The sequence below is a fragment of the Schistosoma haematobium genome, chromosome 4 (genome assembly GCF_000699445.3).
Source record: "Schistosoma haematobium chromosome 4, whole genome shotgun sequence".
NCBI classification, from domain to species: domain Eukaryota; kingdom Metazoa; phylum Platyhelminthes; class Trematoda; order Strigeidida; family Schistosomatidae; genus Schistosoma; species Schistosoma haematobium.
In genome coordinates this window covers 23,297,950-23,316,072 of record NC_067199.1, presented here as the reverse complement: position 1 = coordinate 23,316,072, position 18,123 = coordinate 23,297,950, and the positions used below count along the sequence as shown (strand labels likewise).

Genomic DNA, 18,123 nt, shown 5'->3' with positions numbered 1-18,123 from the left:
GGAATTGGGGTCTTTATCTTAAGGAGCATAATTCATTTATATCACTAAACTGGAATCCAATTGTTTACGGTACGCAAATTGATAGCAAAACAAAATCTCTTGAGTGTTTTTCATCGCTGGATTTTTTAGAGAAATAAAAGTACAAAACCTCTATAAAAGATTATCAAATATGTGGGATTCGTTGTTACTTAAAATTATTTACGCATCAGCTTTAGGCCAATCAATGAGTTTTACGTGTAACAGCTGCATAATGAACACTTGGTCAGTAACGAATCTAAATAGTTTGCAGGAGAATAGTCACGAGAAAAAGTCAATTTTTCCACTTAAAATCTGTTGAGAATATAATAACTTGTATTTAAGAAATGAGTATGTACCGAATTTGTTTAAATCTTACAGAATGATCGAATGAATTTATATTTAAGATAACTAATTATTATAGTAGATCTAAGCGTTTTCTGTTATGTTGCTCACAAGTTGTACAAATATTCATGAATGGAATAAACATCACAATGTCGTCTGATAATTTTCAAGAAATCGGTATTCTTTATTTAGATATAGTTCTGAATATTTTATGAGGTTTCAAAGGTTATTCTGAAGTTTTGCATATTAGAACGATAGTAATGGCAACGGAAACATCACATTCATATTAACGCATGCTACAATGCAACTTTAAATAAAGAATTCTTCCTTCTCCAATTCAATGCTATTTAGTACCCACGTACTTGGGTTTCAATCAGTCTAGTGACACTGCTTATAAGCAGAATTAGGTTGACAACGGAGTCAGCATTTGATACCTAACAGTTAAATCTTGAATGATTTAACTATTTTATACTCACCTATCTGATAACAGTTTCTTAATAAACTGAAAAGATTTTTTATAGCCTAATTGAAGACTATCAATAGATAGCTTAGAATCTTTGTTTATTACTCTCTGAAATAAGTATGAGATCGAAAACGATGGATAAAAATAATAGTAGTTTAATATACACTAATTTATTGATTGTTTACACTATACATCCATAAAAACCTTTCGAAAGAAATATAAACGTTCTTTTTAAATTAGAATTCAATGAAAATTAAAAGTTAATATTATTTTTAAAAAAAAAACATAAATAAGTAAATAGATGTATATAGATTTATACACTTTTTTTACAATGATCAACAGCAACATATGGAGTCGGTTGTATAGGATCTGGTAATAGACGATTTGTAGCCTCATCCAAATCACAGTCTAGTAATGACTCATTTTGCCGATTTGATTTACATAATGGACCTAATAATAAAATATGTGGATTTTCTAAATGACGTGAATCTAAATCATCTATACGTACATTCAATGGAATATTTGTTCGTATTTGTCTTATTTCATGATGAAAATATTCATGAAATCGTTTCATATCCAATTCAGCTGATTCTAATTTTGTATTTAAATCATTTAGGCTACAAAAAAAGAGAACAAAGGTGAAAAGGATGATATTTTAATTTTAACTAGTTCAACCTAACAACCAACTCATTTCTTTGAGTTTACTTTCTACTCACTCACTCATACTCTTTTCTCGGCAACATTCTCCAATACTATTTACTTCTAAACATATTGATATTTTCAAGTATCTTCTATGTAATAATTGTTATCTCTCAGCATTATTTATTCACCCTAAATTATTAATCGATATTACACACACACACACACACACACACAAATGGTTATGTAAATATGAATATCGAGCACAGCGCACATGTGCACATATTTGCATGACATCCTATACATATTTAATGTAATAATAATAATTATTATTACTATCACTTATAAGTGGTATTATTTATGTATTAGAAAATAAGTAGAAATGATTGTTAATAATATTATAGTTTTCTTGTAAATTAACTTCATAGATTATTAATTAATAATCATGAGTAGAAACATCTACTTTCGATTTTTTTGGATCACTGAGATAATATTGTGATATCACTTACCAAGCAAATAACAAGTTATAATTAAATCAACCTTATAGCGGTTTACTTTGAATGTAACAACATTACTAAAAGAAAATGATAATTATTTCCACTAAAGAACTATTTATAAATGCGAACTGAATTCATGTAGTTTAATTAATTTTATGACTTTTACCTGATACTGATTACACATAAGTTAGTAATATAATACACATTTTACCTTAATGATTATTAAAACTACTTGAAAACTTATTATTAGTAGGCAACTGAAACTTCATATCTACATTATGAAACATCAACATATTTTCTCGTTAAATCTGTGGAAGCTTTTTTTGTACAGTTTGGAATGAAACAGTTACTTGAATTGAAAATGTATTAACTATTTTCATGTAACACACTGATAACAATGGTTACGCCTACTAAGAACCTTTCTCAATAAAATTTATATTCTTTACAGCACAATTTGTTTGTATGCTTATTCACTATCGATTCTGTCAGTCAGTCAAACGCAACGTGGAACCGGGCATATGTGTACATCGGTTCAAATTACCACACGCCAATAGGACAGAGAGATGAATTCTGCGTCACAATAATTAAGTAACCTTATTGTTGTCGTACGTCATTTTACTAATTGTAAAACATTATTGATGCGTTCGGGTGACATGGCTTAAAATCGATCATATTGATACAGTAGAATTAATTATCTTTATTTGAATGTGATGCTTAGTTCCTGTTGAGATTAGACGAATAAGAGAGAATAATAAACTTTGAAAAGTATTGTTTGAAACGCCTATACTCGCGTTACTAAATGTGTAATTACTTACCCTTAGCTCATGTAGATTTTATATTTTCCAGATGGCTTGTTTTTATCTAACTCATTTACTGTTATCATATTTTTTCTATTCTAAAATTGTTACAAAGTAATCATAAGGCCTATTATTTCAATTTCATGTATTGATTTCATGTCATGATACACACTGTAATGTCTTATTTGTGGTGCGTTGCGGTCCTATTATTCGTACATTTAATCGTATGGATTTTTGAGTCAAATAAACGGGATTAGATCGGTTGTTTCATTCTTGTGTTCTGATAGTTTTGAGGAAGTGAAATTCTGCTTACCTACCCAGCATTTGGATAGCAAGTCAATGAGTTGAAGCACTGGTGTAGACACTCACAAGGTCAAGGTGAACGTAACAGATCCACAAACCATATCATTTTTTTTCGTTTTTTCTAATGTTCGATCTAATTTCTTTATTCATAATTATTTCTTATATATAAATTTCCACTACAGTCGATATTATTTATCTCTAATTTATATGATAGTATTCTCTCTCACTGTGTTGACTTGAGGTATAGTAACATGAATTGATATAATTTCGTCCCTGATCTTATAAGCGCTGTTCAATTTGGTCTGTATATTCAGTTGGTGATATTTTCAAATTTATTAGAATGTCTCTACATTACAACCCTTCTTTATAGTTGACTTAGTGACCTGAAACTGAATGTTCCACGTTTTGTGATTATATCCTACGTCGTTTGTAAATTATATATTTTATCATACTAAGAAAGTTTGAAAAAGATAGTCAGTGACTAAGACAACGGAACATTTTATGAAGTAATTATCTACTTAGCTAGAACTGAACTATGTCGTGAGGTGAAAGTTGTCCGATTAAGGTCGAAGAAGTAACCACTATACCTTTTGAGTATAAAGATGATGATATGGGTTGAAATTAGTCCCACTGAAGGATGTGCATTATCTTTTTTATTTTCATCTAAATATGGAGCTTAATATTATTCCATAAACTTCATTAGATAGTTTTATTCGTTCTGTCGAACAATTATTTCCATATTTTGCATTCCACTACTGTTAATATTATTACTTTCAGCTGTTAATTTTTCGTCTCCTTGTTTACTGTTATTGGTAGGCTACCATTTAAATCTCGACTTCGTTGACTTCACAGGTGACGGCTTCTATTTAATTTAATATATGAGGGAGATTAATGAACTTCGCCAATGACGAAAACTGAACTGCTTTATGGTACACAAAAGGCTAAAAAACCATTTTATCGTACTAAGAGTGAATAAGATCTGGTTAATTTTGAAACTAACTCAATGAAAATTATTGAAGGTGATTTCGAATGTAACTAGAAGTCTTCCGTTCAACAAATTATATATTTAGAGTTTGACTACTAACAAGTAGTAAAACTTTATTTTCTACGTCTACAAATCTGTGTAATTCAGATTAGAGATAAGAAGCACTTTTTGATTACTGGATTTACTTTAGATTCGATAGTATTTTTGCAATACATAATACCTAACGCTTTTTCAAAACATTTGGATGCCATTACTTAGTTAAGAAAAGAAAATCGAATTTTCTGCCTATATACTTTAAACTGTTGGTGTGAAGGCCAGTGTGACATTCGGCTGATCAAACCAAAGTTGATACGGAAGGGTTCGAACATGTGAATAACTAGTTGAAAGGCAAGCGCTTTAACAACTAGATCACCACACCACTTGTTATGTATTATAACTATTTATAAGGATAACCAAGTTCAAATGACACTAGAAATTATTACTTTTTACAACTATGCTAACAAGAATACCAAAGGGCTGAATTACAGGAACAATTCCACAACATTTATTATGAATTGAAAATTTATTGTTTTAAAATAAATATAAATATATACACATTTACCTATCTTCTAAATCCGCAAGACGAATTCCATTATCCATTAATAATTTTTCGTTTTCTGATAATGGTTCACCAGGACGTCTGATTAATAATAAACCTTTTCGCATACATCGACTAAAATCTTCCTCGGATAAACTTAATGACTCATGAGTTAGATTTCTCAGGAAGTGAACGGCACACGACTATAAAAGTATGATAAAAGAAAACAGGAGACAATTAATTGACAAATAATGTTTTTTTCCGTAACATCAGTTGTTGTTATTCTCTTTTTCTTTATTCTTTCATAATAAATAAACTAACGTATCAATCTGGATTACCACGTTAAAAACAGTGGAGTCATGCTTACGTACGTAAAATTTAAGCTATTGACTAAATAATTTAAAATGTCGTTAAATAGAGCTTTTCATCATAGCAAGTAGCTAGTTTTTTGGAGATTTCGCTTTTAACAATTTTACACATAAAAGCTGTAACACTTCAGTAACAGTCAACATGAAATGTCATACTTTCTAGATAAAAACGAATTATGCTCGAAAAACCCAGAAAATTACAACACAAACTTAATTTTTTTGATGAATATATAACTGAAGGCTATTGCTTCATTGGTTGGTTGTTTTCAGAATGTCGCCCCTAAATGCCCTGGTACGGCCGAGAGTGGGGAGAGTCAACTCTCCCTCTTGAAATGCTCTCACATGGCCACGTGCACACAACCACTGACAGGGAAGTCCTAATCACTACCTTCTCGCTGTGGGGCGTTGTTTACGAAATTGATAGGACAAAAGGCGGATGTCCGGCGCTTTAACTGGGTTGGTGGATATAGAGGATCCACATAGGGGAGTTGGAAAATCCTGATTCCAAACCAATGGTGTACATGGGCTCCAGGATCCTAAGGGAACAAACGGCGTATGAACAAATTGTTGGTCACCGGTTACCATGGGAATGCATCTCCTGACGTTGCGCCACTGCCTTGCGGATTAGACCTTTAAGTCAAAGGCTCTGAGTGTGGCCCCCTAAGAAAACCACCTGTTTCAGTCTGGGCACCCGGACAGTATCGTAGCCCTCACACAAATCGAATGGTTTATGTGTCGCATATCTATTTGGTGCCTTCTTGTACCTATGTTTATGTGTTTAAATATATAAATAAATAGATATCAGAATGTCAGACACTCACTAGATAGCTTTGTGTTGATTGAATAAAACTTGGGAAATTCAATAAGAAAATATTTTATGGTTTTCGGATAGAGTGAACTTAAATGTTGATCAAGAGACAAGTTTGATTTGTTGAAGGAAGCGGTTTAACTTTGTTAATGATGTTTGATTCCCAAAGACAATGTATTACGAAATCAGTTGTAAGATCATATATTGATTTAGGGTAGTTTTCATTCAACTGACTTCTAGTACGCTTTTCTTTCTATGAATTAATTTAATGTGATTTTTGTTCATTTAACTGGTAGTACACTTTTACTGTATTGATTAATTCAGTATGACACGTTCATGTGACATTTGTTTAGGTTAGAAAATGCCCTGACTAATAATCACTGAATGTAACCGATATGTAATTGAATGAATTCAAATGTCAATTGATCTTCTTTGATCTCTCCATTAAGTAACTCTTCTTTACTAGATTTTTCCTACGAAGTAGCCGGGGATAAAAGAGAAGGAGGCTGTGGTATACTGTTATGGAATTTGCTATTTTTGAAGGAATTACGAGATCACCTAAAATCGGCGAACGGAACGAAGGATCGACGACACAGCAACAAGACAAACTAAAGTATTCCGATGCGTTTCAGCCCTGCTAACTAGAGAGAGAAGACCTGGTTCAGATGAAGGAAAGGTATATTCCACAAGCACCAAGAAGCACGAACAATGAGCAAACAACTCAAGCATATATATATAGCATAAAAAGGTCCTTGGGAAATGTCACAAAATAGCATATAAAGAGGGAACGAATCAATGACATTAAGGGTCTTGTCAAGTGGGAAATACAATCTGAAGGTAGAAATGGGCACATTTGGTGCGAAAATCAGAAATTTAAATTTCGAAAGTAAAATTACAGAAATAAAACGTCTATCATGTGATTTCTGGGGATCTAGCATCCCCAACAGAATCACTGTTATTGGCCATATCGAATTTGCTGATTTACAATCATAAACAGTGCATAACATTATCAACGATAAAATGTTTGCTGTGTTGATACTTTGTAGGATGTTTACTAAATTATTTTCAGTTGCAATGAAATAGTAATAATAATGGACAGTTTAAGTTTAGCATACTGTTTTATATAACAATCCAAAGAGAAATATTTGCTATTTCAGCTAGAAAACAATTGTTCATCATTACTGAATCAATATTGCTCTAAAGTGCCTAGATCCAATGTCATATCATCAGCTATTAAACCAATATATATACGGGTAATGGAAGAGTACGCGTATACACTTTTTGTATGTAGTAAGGTTTTCCCTAAGACAACAGGCATCTGAAACGATACTGCCTCTCCACAACAGGAGAGCGTTATAGAATATCGGTCTTAAAAATAGCACACCTTACTTTGCCCCGCAGATTCCCATCCCCAGCAGTGAGGCCTTAAAAGTGTGACACTAACTTGCCTAAAACTAATCACAAAAAAGGCTATGACAGCGCTCAAGCAACTGTTCCTTAACCATAGCAGTCACGCTTCTAGGTCATCAAGACTACCCTCTAACCCATTTCCATTTTCAATTATCTTAAGAATAAGTATCCTTCCACGATGTGTGGGACCATAAAGTAAGAAACCGTCTTTCTGTCTCTAACTGCACTCGGAATCATTTCATGTGTAATCAAACCTCACCCTAATTAACTAATATTCATTTTTTCTGTGGTTACTGAGGTGAATTGAATCTTTAATAGTTATTATGAAGTAAAGTCAGTAAAAGGTTTATAAGACATAAAAAAGTCTGTATCACATTCATTTAACAATTAAGTACAGTTAATAACAGTAAAACTTTGTTAGGAGCCAATCAGGTCTCGTGGTTTAAATTAGTAGGATATCAAAAGAACAATTTAGAGATCACTGGTTTGACTATATATAAATGTAATTTAAATTTTCTTAGAACATTACTATTCATCTTTAAACTTTATTACTCATATGCTCACCAAAGTCATATTAGTAATTACAAAATTCACTTCGTACTATACATAGAAGCAGTATGGATTGAAAAAAAAGTTTTATAAATAAAATACAGTGAAACACTTACTAAATTCGTGAAGAAATAACCAGCTTCACCACTATTCAGTCTATTCTGATTAGCAAATCTCATAATAAATTGTAAATTAGAATAGATTAATGGTGGATTTGAATTCAATACAATCCAAATTAGTGTCGGTAAAAAATCGTCAGCATTAGCGGTATCTTCTTGTTCAAATACAACATTATTAGTTATATTCACAGAGTTATTCATGACATTATTTTGTACATGAGTTGAATTGTTATTTTCATTTTGACTAGGCATATAATCAGGTGTTGGGCTTTTATCATTATTATCGTTGTTAGATAAATATTGTTGTGTTATAGCGGCATAATTTCGATAGTGAGCTCTTAATGCATCGAATACACTACGACAACACTGAACTATTTGATTTAATTTATCTTCAGATGCAAGTAATGTATTCACTTTGATAAGAGCTAAATTAAAACAAATAAAATGAAATAGAAATATAATCACTAAAAATTAATCAAGACATGGTTTCAGTCTGTGAAGTCAGTGACTTTTTTAATGAGTCATTTTTTAAGGTGTAGAATACCTAGTTGGGGTTCACATGATAATTGTGAACAATGGATACGTTGAGCGATATGACACAGAATTGGTTGCAGTAACGCAGATGCATTCACGTTTTGTCCCCTCTTAGATCATGTGTTTTAGAATCATTTTACACCTTTATTTTGCAAATTCAACCTTTTTTATGCCTAATCTTTTTTACTACCATTGATGTTAGTAATAATGATTCTACTGCTGTGACATTTATCTTGATAATTGTTTCGTTGATATGGTGTGGCAGCTTGACGCGATGTTTCTATTTGCCAGATTGCACGTTGCTTATAATTAACTGAAAATTAGCTTTTAAACAGGTCTCTTAATACGCAAGCATTTCTAGAAAGCAACTACATAGATAATGGTTAACGTGATAAGAATTTGATATTAAAATACCTAGAGAAATGAAGCAGTAAATAATATCGTACGGACAGTTTTATCAACCATAAAGTCATTACTTTCAATCTTGTAACCACTTTTCCTATCTTATTTAACTTTATTAGACCGTTTACATTATTCGATCTGAAGACAGTATTGGATATGTATAAAATTGGTGCTATCTATACTGTAAATGATACACCGTACTTCCTTTTCTGTGTAAAAATACATCTTGAGTTAGACTGATAGTAGGTTGTTTACTGATTTATGAAGATATTTAGAAGAATATTAGTTAATTCGGCAAGGTAGGGCAGATTGAACTATTCTTCTAAATAAGTAATCTGATCGACACTATCTAATCATCAAGATGGATAAGTCAAGATTTACAACACCATGCATACATTTGCCAACTGCAATTCAGGAAAAACTAGATCATTAATGTATGTAGTTAGTTCAACTTTTAAGAAGTCATTAAGTTATTGTAAATAACCTTTGGAAATAAATGATTAACGCGCTTTGATCATTTCATCATATTAACTGTTGTCTACAGGTTATATTTATACAATGGAATAAGAAAGATGATATATGTAATTAACACGCTTCTATGTACGTGTACGTACGTGTGTGGGTGATCAGTTCACTAGCCTATTCATCCAAAATTAAAAACTGATGCTTAAATTACGAACCTACGTAAGGCATATACACCAAATAATTTGTTGAAGTACAACTAAATATGATTATTTCAGTTAGGCAGTAGATAGTGCTATTGAATACAGTAGCTTAAATGTTGGATCTACAATAGTCTAGAACAAAAGTCTTGAATAATTATTCCATTAAAGGTCATATGTGTTACACACTTGAGTTTTACTGATACTCAATAACGATTAGTTATCTCTCAAATTGATTTTTTAAATACTTACTAAAAACTCAGTGTTAATAAATATTGACTTAAAGACATTATATTGTTTTAAAAAAGTGTAAACGAGAGAAAATACAACAAACACAAAAAAGTTGTAATTCTAATTGAACGAATCACCATAACGAATTTACAAGATACTACTTTATTTATTATCGTCGATCAAAAAGATATGATTCATTATAAAATTAGTCCCATGTGTTTATATAATTGGTTGTTACATAGTTAAGATGTACCAATTGTCAAACAAACTATTTGATGTCAGATATAAATTGTTATAAACGAGAAATAAGTGATTCATAAAAAAGTAAAATTTCAAGTTATTAATATTTAATTCAACTGTAAGTGTACATTTCACTCATAGGTTTCCACAAATATCATTAAGATTATCATTTCTCTACTTTTACTGAGATCTATTTAAGTGACTAGATTATCACTACTTTATCCTAAAACTTCAAAACTTAATGCATTCTATGCTAGATGTGATTATTGAATCCAATAATAAGTTCGGGGAATAACTGTTCACCATTTAATTATTAAATTGGTTACATAGATAGTATATGAATATTTAGTGCTACCTTTATGAACAAGAACTCAGGTGGGGATAACCAATTTATTGTTTAATGCTAAATTACAGTGCCTTCTTAAAATACGAAAACCATACACTAAATACATTATTTGCACGTCTTCTTTAGGCTTTCTCATGCATGCTTCATAATTCTTCCAATTCTGTTGTTATTACGATTGCGCTCTATTTCCCTCCCTGTTCTCTTCAATCCAATCTTCTGCTAGCAGGCTGTCTACTTCTGATGGGTACTACATCCTACTCATATATATCAGCATAAGTATCATACACTGTACTAGGTCATAAATTGAAATCATAAAAACATTTGGTGGAAAATAATTAATTTAATAGTTGAATTCATGAATCAATTAAAGCTAGACCACCATGGAAAACCTGGAAGCACTGGACGACCGTTTCGTCCTAGTGTGAGACTCCTTAGCAGTGCACATCCGCGATCCCGCCCGTGGGATCCGAACCCATGATTTATCGGCCTCGCACTTGAACGCTTAACCTCTGGATCACTGAGCCAGCATCCAACGGTGTTGATGTCTAACTTCAACCAATCCACGAAAATAAATATCTTACACAAGTTTTCTTTTTATAGGACGAAGCTCACAGCCTATATATTTATGGAAAAACAGGTTTTTCCTATTGACTGGTTGAGAACCATTACCAAATTACTCGTCTCCATAAAAAGGTGGTGTAAACGGTTTGCATCTTTCCACTTCGAAATGATTATATGTTTACGCTATTAGTGAACATTTCCTGGATGTCCGATTTCTATTTAAATATTCGTAGCACATATTCCGTTTATTTGTGTCAGTGTACCGGACACTGTTTGCGCTACGAGTAAATGTAAGTATATCGATTTATAAACTAACCGTAAACAATACCCATTTTCACATTTCCATAATTCCTGGAGTATCCCAAGAAAAAAACTGAGTGTAAAGGTTAAACTCGTGACTTTATTATTAATCAACAATCATAAATCGTGCACACAAAATTTACGTATTCTTACCAAATGTTGCTAGATCTAAATGGGCAAGTTCCTCTGACGAATTAGGATTAATCGGTGAATCAAGCAAGTAGGGAGTTACCCAATGCAATGACCGAATTTTTTCCTGTAATTTCAAATCTATTTCCTCATCATCCGTTGTAGGTGAAGCAAAAGCCCAAAAATAAATCCAAGTTGTAACGAAACGTTCAACTGAGTTTAAAACAGATTCTTTGGTTTTTGGTGACAAATTCTGAAATGGATTAAAATTGCTTTTTAATAAAAAGGAATAAATCAATGAATAAAAAGTTATTTCTGAAACATAGTATCGAGATTTTTCTCATAACGTCCCAATAAAAATTAAATGTTTTCAATTAGATAGTCATCAGGCTTTACTCTAATATACATGAATATTTATACGAAAATGTTAAAGCAATCAAGGCAATATGAGTCAATAATCACAATGAAATAGAATAAGTCTCTACACATAATAGGTAAAACTACAAGTTGATAGTAGGAAGACAGGTGAACTGATAACAGTAAGAATAATAAAATACGATAACAAAAGTCTTATCAATAGTTAAACGTTGGAAATAGAAGGTCAAACATGGGTAAATAGACTAGGAATAGTAATCACAAAACATTAAAATCATTACGTAATAAGATGTGTGTAAATAATTAGATAGTGAAGAATACAAAGAGGCGGAAAATTACAAACAAATAATGGATGTGGAAATAAGGTTAATGATAACAAAGTAGAATAAAATAAATAATTCTAATAATAGAAATAAAAAAAACTTTTTTCGTTAGTTAAGTTATAACTGGCCATGGAAGGGATAGGGGGGTTACGTATTTTATATTAGAGTAAAGCCTGATGACTATCTAATTGAAAACAATTGTTCGCTTATATGTGTTGTTCTAATTTTCACAATGGGAATCTTTAATATTCAAAAATTAAATGAACAACGAAGATTCTGTGGTCGACGGAATATTGATTACTTTCAGAACGAAATATTTTAACCGGAAAACGATAAAAAATAGGATATATGGTGGATTTATCACCCATGAAGGTCCTCTGACTAACGAGAATAGACATTTCGCAATCTGAAAATAATAATCACAGTAATAATAATAAATTATTTCCACCCTTTTCCAGAACATGGCCTTGTATCCCTAAATCATACAACAATATGGCATTGGCAATGAGTTTCATCTACCCAGTGCTTTACGCGAAGGTCTCGTTAATGAGACAATATATTCCTTAACAAAATTTAACTGTGCTCAAAACAATGACATCCATTTGGGTGGAATTAGGTTTTTTAACCATGATTAAATCACTCAGCTTAGTATAAAGCTAAATAGAAACATCCTATTGAGCTGCAGATCTCTAGTCTCAACATTCATTTGGAAACAGAAACTATAACACAATAAATATTTGTTTACCATGAGCATGATTATGTTTAAAATTTGGCTGAAGGTGGAGACATTCTAAACTAACTCACAACCTGGAAGCAACGAATCCTGTTACTTGTTAGTAAGCTTCTGAAGTATCACAATTTGGATTATATGACGGCAATTAGTATCTTAGACGCAATCGGTGGCGGAATTAGATATGGGCTGTTTATAAAGATAGGCGTTATAATAAAAACAGTTTGGAATAATGGAATACCTTGTCTTTCATACCCTAAAACAATACAGAAACTCTCAGCCAGAATTTTCATTGTTAAAATTAGTTGAAGTGAACTGGCTGAATCGGGAGTCATACAAAGTGGTCCTTAATACATCTGAGAATACTAAGTTAGAAATGAAGACTGTCTCAATGGCTCTGGTTAGAAGGACCTCTATGGTGATACCACATTTCCCGAAAAGTTATCTTGAGAACTCTTAGCAATAATAGAAACGCTCGGTAGTATTTGCAGTGCAACTTAATAACCAAGAAGAGATTTATGTACACAGTTGCTAGCCCATCATTTTATACGGAGTTTAATATTACTGCTGTTACCCAGACAGAATAAGTGGACGGCGGTTCAAATTTAGAACTTGATGGTTGAAACTAAAGTGTTTTACCAACAAAGCCACTGCTCCCCAAAAAAAATCATTTGCCAAGCACAGATTCATTTACACTAAGGGCTAATGACACTACTGGGTTGATTAAATGAAAGTAGATGGATAAGGTTAGAATCTACAATCGAGCAATTAGAAGCTGAGTTCTTTAATTACTAAATCTACTTGAAAGACTCAAAATTAATCACTTAACAAGTCGAGATCATAAAGTATATTATATATCAATATGAATGGGAAACTAACGTACTGAATACATAGGATTATTTGAAATACGGTTTGAAAGGTTGTGATAAAAGTCTTGCACAATCATTGAGGCTTGATTAATATTTGAACTTCGAATAGGCTCCAACTGTTCCATAAGCTTTGAAACCTTGTGAAAATTTCAGTTACTAAATTTGAATACCTACATGGCGGGAAATGTCGGCATTTGCAGAGGCTCGAAGGGTGTTTAGAAATGTTTTAAATTCTTTTTCGGCTTGTAAACACTCTTCTGGGTTCACTGAAATTTGGTCCCGGTTATCATCTGAGATATTTTACAGAATGGCCGTTCCTTACCTCGAGGAACCTTAAATATATTTTTGATAGAAGTTGTATTCCTTCCAGTGCTATGTTTAGGCTTAACCTCTACTTCCGAATTTGGAGTTGAAAGTGATGAAGTGGAGGAAGCCTGAAGAAAATTCGATTGTCTTTGATGAGCGTTGCGATAGCACACGGAACAATATCCATCCCATGAAGGATTCCCATAAAAGCCACACTTATTTTTACATGACAAACTTGATACTTGAAGACGAGATGGAGGGTAGTTTGTATTCATCGTAAGGATGTTCCCCGGTCAGTTGAATACAGCTTATATTTTCAAAAAAACCCATAATACATTCATTATACGTATACATAAACTATAACATTTACAAATCTTCTGAATGATATGCTTGAACATAGAGATATTAGAACACTAAGATTTAACTAATATAAATCTCTAAAGTGCTTACAACAATATGCATATACCAGTTTCCAGCTACTGCTTAACTCGACGCGCGATGTTGGCTGACGTAGAAGCAGGTAGGAAGAATGTTAGGGGTGGTCAAGCCAAAACGTCAAATCAGTCCATGAAGTCGATGACTGTTGGAATGAGTCATTTTTCAAGGTGTAGAATACCTAGTTGGGGTTCACATGATAATCGTGAACAATCGATACGTCGAGTGAAATGACATAGAATTGGTTTCAGTAACGCAGATGCATTCACGTTTTGTCCCCTCTTAGATCATGTGTTTCAGAATCATCTAACGCCTTTTGTTTCGCAAATTCATCCATCCTGAGTAACCTTCTTTATGGTTAATCTTCTTTACCATTGTTGATATTGTGTATAGATAACTTCACATTTCTCTGTCGTGATAAGGCATGGGGATTTGAACTGATGGGTATATGCGCTAGGTTCTATGTTGACAACGGTCAGCTGACTGCTTACCTCGACTTTATGAAAAAAGAACTTTCAGTTTTATATTCATTTATTGCATATATACTAATTGATTTCTGGATAGTGACTAATGTCACGTCCTTCTAGCCCCTGGTGCTGATCTAATTCTGCTGATCGAATTACAATGTATCAACTAATCTGAAAAGTTTAACAGTGGGTTCACTGCGTTTTGATATTATGTGGTTGGATGTATCTGACATGATACCCTAGACCCAGATTTTGTGACATTTGGTGCCATAGGTTTCCAACATCCAGGAGAAGATATGGAGGCAATATGATACTGATTGTTAGACGTTTCGTCGAATTCAACTTATTAGCTGATTGGAATGAAAGCAAAAGAGATGGAAAAGGCGGCGACTATAGGGAACACAAGACAGCTTTACAGACTAATAAAAGAAACTGGAATTAATAAGTCAAGTGTAAGTGAGATTATTTCGGAAAAAGGCGACACTCTCATCTGCTCCCAGTCCAGACGTTTAGAACGATGGGCGGAACATTTCAGAGAACAGTTCAGCTGGCCTTCAGCTACTCTACAACTACCCTCCATTCCCAGACAATGTGAATGGAACATTGAAGTAGGTCCCCCAACTCTAGCAGAAGTTCAAAAGGCCATAGTTAATCTGAAACGAGGAAGGGCAGCTGGTCCAGATGGACTGGCTCCAGAAGTCTTTAAGGATGGTGGTCCAATTTTAGCGACTAGGTTGACTAATATTTTAGCAATGCTATCCGGTATTGGAGATGGTTGGAAGAAAGTTAGGGGCGGCCAAACCAAAACGTGGCATCAGTGCTTAAAGTCACTAACTTGTAGTCTTAGTCATGTTGGTAGATGCAGACTACTTGGTTGTGGTCGGCGTGACTATCGTAACCAATGGTTGGAGACTCTTGGTGACATGGCTCAGAATCGATCACAATGGCGTCGGTGTATACACTCCCTGTCTTCCCTTAAACTAAGAGATTAAAATCGCTTCATATCTTTCTTTGTACGAACCAATTCTTTCTTCTTGTATTATATCTCTATATGCAATCTTTCTCTTATATATTACCACCTTTGACATAACCACTGCTATGAATCCGGTGTTCATCTTGTTGTGCTGATGCGGTATGGCAACCTGGACCGATGCATATATGTGCCTGGTCCTACGTTGTAGCTGACTGACTGACTGACTGCTGATTGGAATAAAAGAATTAAAAGTGAGTGGTGTATGAATACTTCGATAACCACCTAGTGGCTGTGAAAACAAACCACCAAAATTTAGGATAATTTGAGCAAGTTAGGAGAATTAAATTTGAGACTGTATTACATTTGGTGTGGGGAAACAGTTGAAGTCGGTTGTTCCGCCAGATGAGCAAGGAGGCAGACGATAACTTAATGTGAAACAAAGCAGCGTTGACTGGGATTATAAAGTTACACAGACCATATGATTATTCACTTTTGAAATAAGGTGGGGTCGAGGAAAGAGCCTATAACTCATTCTCCGCAGACTTTTTCTTCTACATAGCGACATCGAGATTTTGAAGATTGTTGCCATATGCTTAAGTGACTGCTTTGTGCAGAAACAAGTCAGTTTATAAGATTGGGAACCCAAAGTATCCTGAATGGTCAAGTTAATTTCTATATACTGGCTTGACATATGATGCTGAATGGAGTGGAAAAAAATTGGAAAAGCTAGACCACTAGACAAATTTATCAAGTCACCGATAGTCTGAATTGTTATATCTAAGATTTTTGAATGAAGTCCTTGAAGTGATAAATACTTCATGATGAAAACTATATCTTGTCTGAAATAATTGCAAAACCGCTGGCAATCCTGTTTGGCTTATCACAGCAAGAATCTAAACTTCCAAGTAACTGGTGTACAAACTGGGGACAAACATTTGGTTAATAAACACCACCCACTTAGCCTTACTAGTATTGTTACTAGTTTGATGAAAAAAATATCCGGTGCTACTACTCTACATCGATAGGAAGAGAATACTCTTCTAGCCACTGTTTCAGAGCAAGTTCACCAATTTTTCACTGAAGGAAAAGATCAAACTGCAGAGGAAGGTAGGAATATTGTGGTAGATGCAATCTCTATTAAGTTACATAACGATTTCGTGAAAATATCTCCTCTAGATCCTAGTTGGTCAGTTACACACACTGTAGAAGTTGGCCTATATGTCAAACGGGTTAAGTTGCTACATCACAATAACAGCTAGATGGAAACGTCAAAACGAATCCTAGAGTAGTAGTAAGAACAGCAGAAAATATTAGAAAACAAATAACACAACCCCAAAAAAGATGAATTCGTTAAGTAAAAAAGCACAAGATAGTTTGAAACCTAGTATCTCAAAGAAGGTAGAGTAAATGCATCTGCGCCAATGATATCGGTACTGAGCCATGTCATCGAACGCATCTAACCACCGGATACGATAACCATGCTAAACCTAGGCAGGGAGTTCGAAACTGCCAACAAGACCAAAACTGACTACTCATGATTTCACGGACTGATAAGACGTCCTAGTTCGGGTGCTTCGAGCTTTCTTCCAGTCAACTAGGGGTGATCATACCTGAACGCGGAACCACCACTGAAAAACTTCGGGGTCGATGTTAAAGTTGATGATATGAATGAGGACTCTTATTCAAAGAAGGTATGGTATGGAGGGTGAACGGTATTTCATCTTAGTTGTAATCAATAGACTACAGCTCCAAAAAACTCTATGTCATTTTCCACCTTATGCAAACCATCTAATCAGAGTATCAGAAATACTTAAAAAATCGTCTACAGACGGGACTACAGAAATTCCTGTATGTCTTAAGGCATAAATCCTCTGCCTGAGTAGACAAATTAGTGATCTTTAAAAATCTCGAAATCTTGACAAGAACAATAGTTGAAGCTCCTATAGATACATCGACGTCTTGGGCAAATGTTTACTGTAAACGTTAGCAAAGGTCAGCTAACTGATGTATGATCTGAGATAGCACTTACTGTAACACAACACTCAAAGAAGCCGCTTAAATAGTCTGAACGGTTATGAACTGAGTGGTGGGAAATTTCACTTAATGAGCTTCCGCGTCCAAGAGTAATGAATCCCCGATGCTTCGAGGCACAGACCTAAGCATTTCAAGTGAACAAAAGAGAAGCATTGGCGCCGTGTTCAGGGTGATCAGGAATGCTCTGACCCCGGGTGGAGGCTCACCATTGCACCTCGGTGGGTTGGAACTCGCGACGAACCCTAGTCGGGTGCGCTCGGGCGTGTAGTTTTTGTCAGTGGGGAGGTCTCACAGTCCTCCCTTTATATAAAAAAACAGCTTTCATCCCGTG

The 18,123-nt window shown here is 33.8% G+C and overlaps 1 protein-coding gene across 3 annotated transcripts; it reads right to left on the bottom strand.

The window, feature by feature from the left end:
* Positions 1-973: 973 nt before the first annotated feature.
* RABGEF1_1 (Rab5 GDP/GTP exchange factor) lies at positions 974-17,819 on the bottom strand. 3 transcript variants are annotated; one of them, XM_051216006.1, is made up of 8 exons: positions 17,788-17,819; positions 13,900-14,190; positions 13,752-13,843; positions 13,592-13,714; positions 11,305-11,533; positions 7,873-8,300; positions 4,646-4,824; positions 974-1,440 (listed from the first exon to the last, which is right to left on the bottom strand). In XM_051216006.1, the coding sequence occupies exons 2-8, from the start codon at positions 14,156-14,158 to the stop codon at positions 1,137-1,139; spliced, it is 1,614 nt and encodes a 537-aa protein (XP_051066552.1). In that variant the 5' UTR covers positions 14,159-14,190; positions 17,788-17,819; the 3' UTR covers positions 974-1,136. The 3 variants fall into 3 exon arrangements, with proteins under 3 accessions (XP_051066552.1, XP_012796168.2, XP_051066553.1); XM_012940714.3 differs by having other exon boundaries at positions 13,752-13,867; positions 17,788-17,811; XM_051216005.1 differs by having other exon boundaries at positions 13,752-17,812.
* Between the last annotated feature and the right edge of the window lie 304 nt (positions 17,820-18,123).

What these genes read in the sequence shown, in the direction of transcription:
- RABGEF1_1 (XM_012940714.3), bottom strand. Translation starts at nt 14,158, where the DNA reads ATGAATACAAACTACCCTCCATCTCGTCTTCAAGTATCAAGTTTGTCA. An exon ending in CAAATAATCCTATGTATTCA is followed by an intron (nt 11,534 to 13,591) that starts GTACGTTAGTTT and finishes AATCCATTTCAG; the next exon opens with AATTTGTCACCAAAAACCAA. An exon ending in TTTAGATCTAGCAACATTTG is followed by an intron (nt 8,301 to 11,304) that starts GTAAGAATACGT and finishes GTTTTAATTTAG; the next exon opens with CTCTTATCAAAGTGAATACA.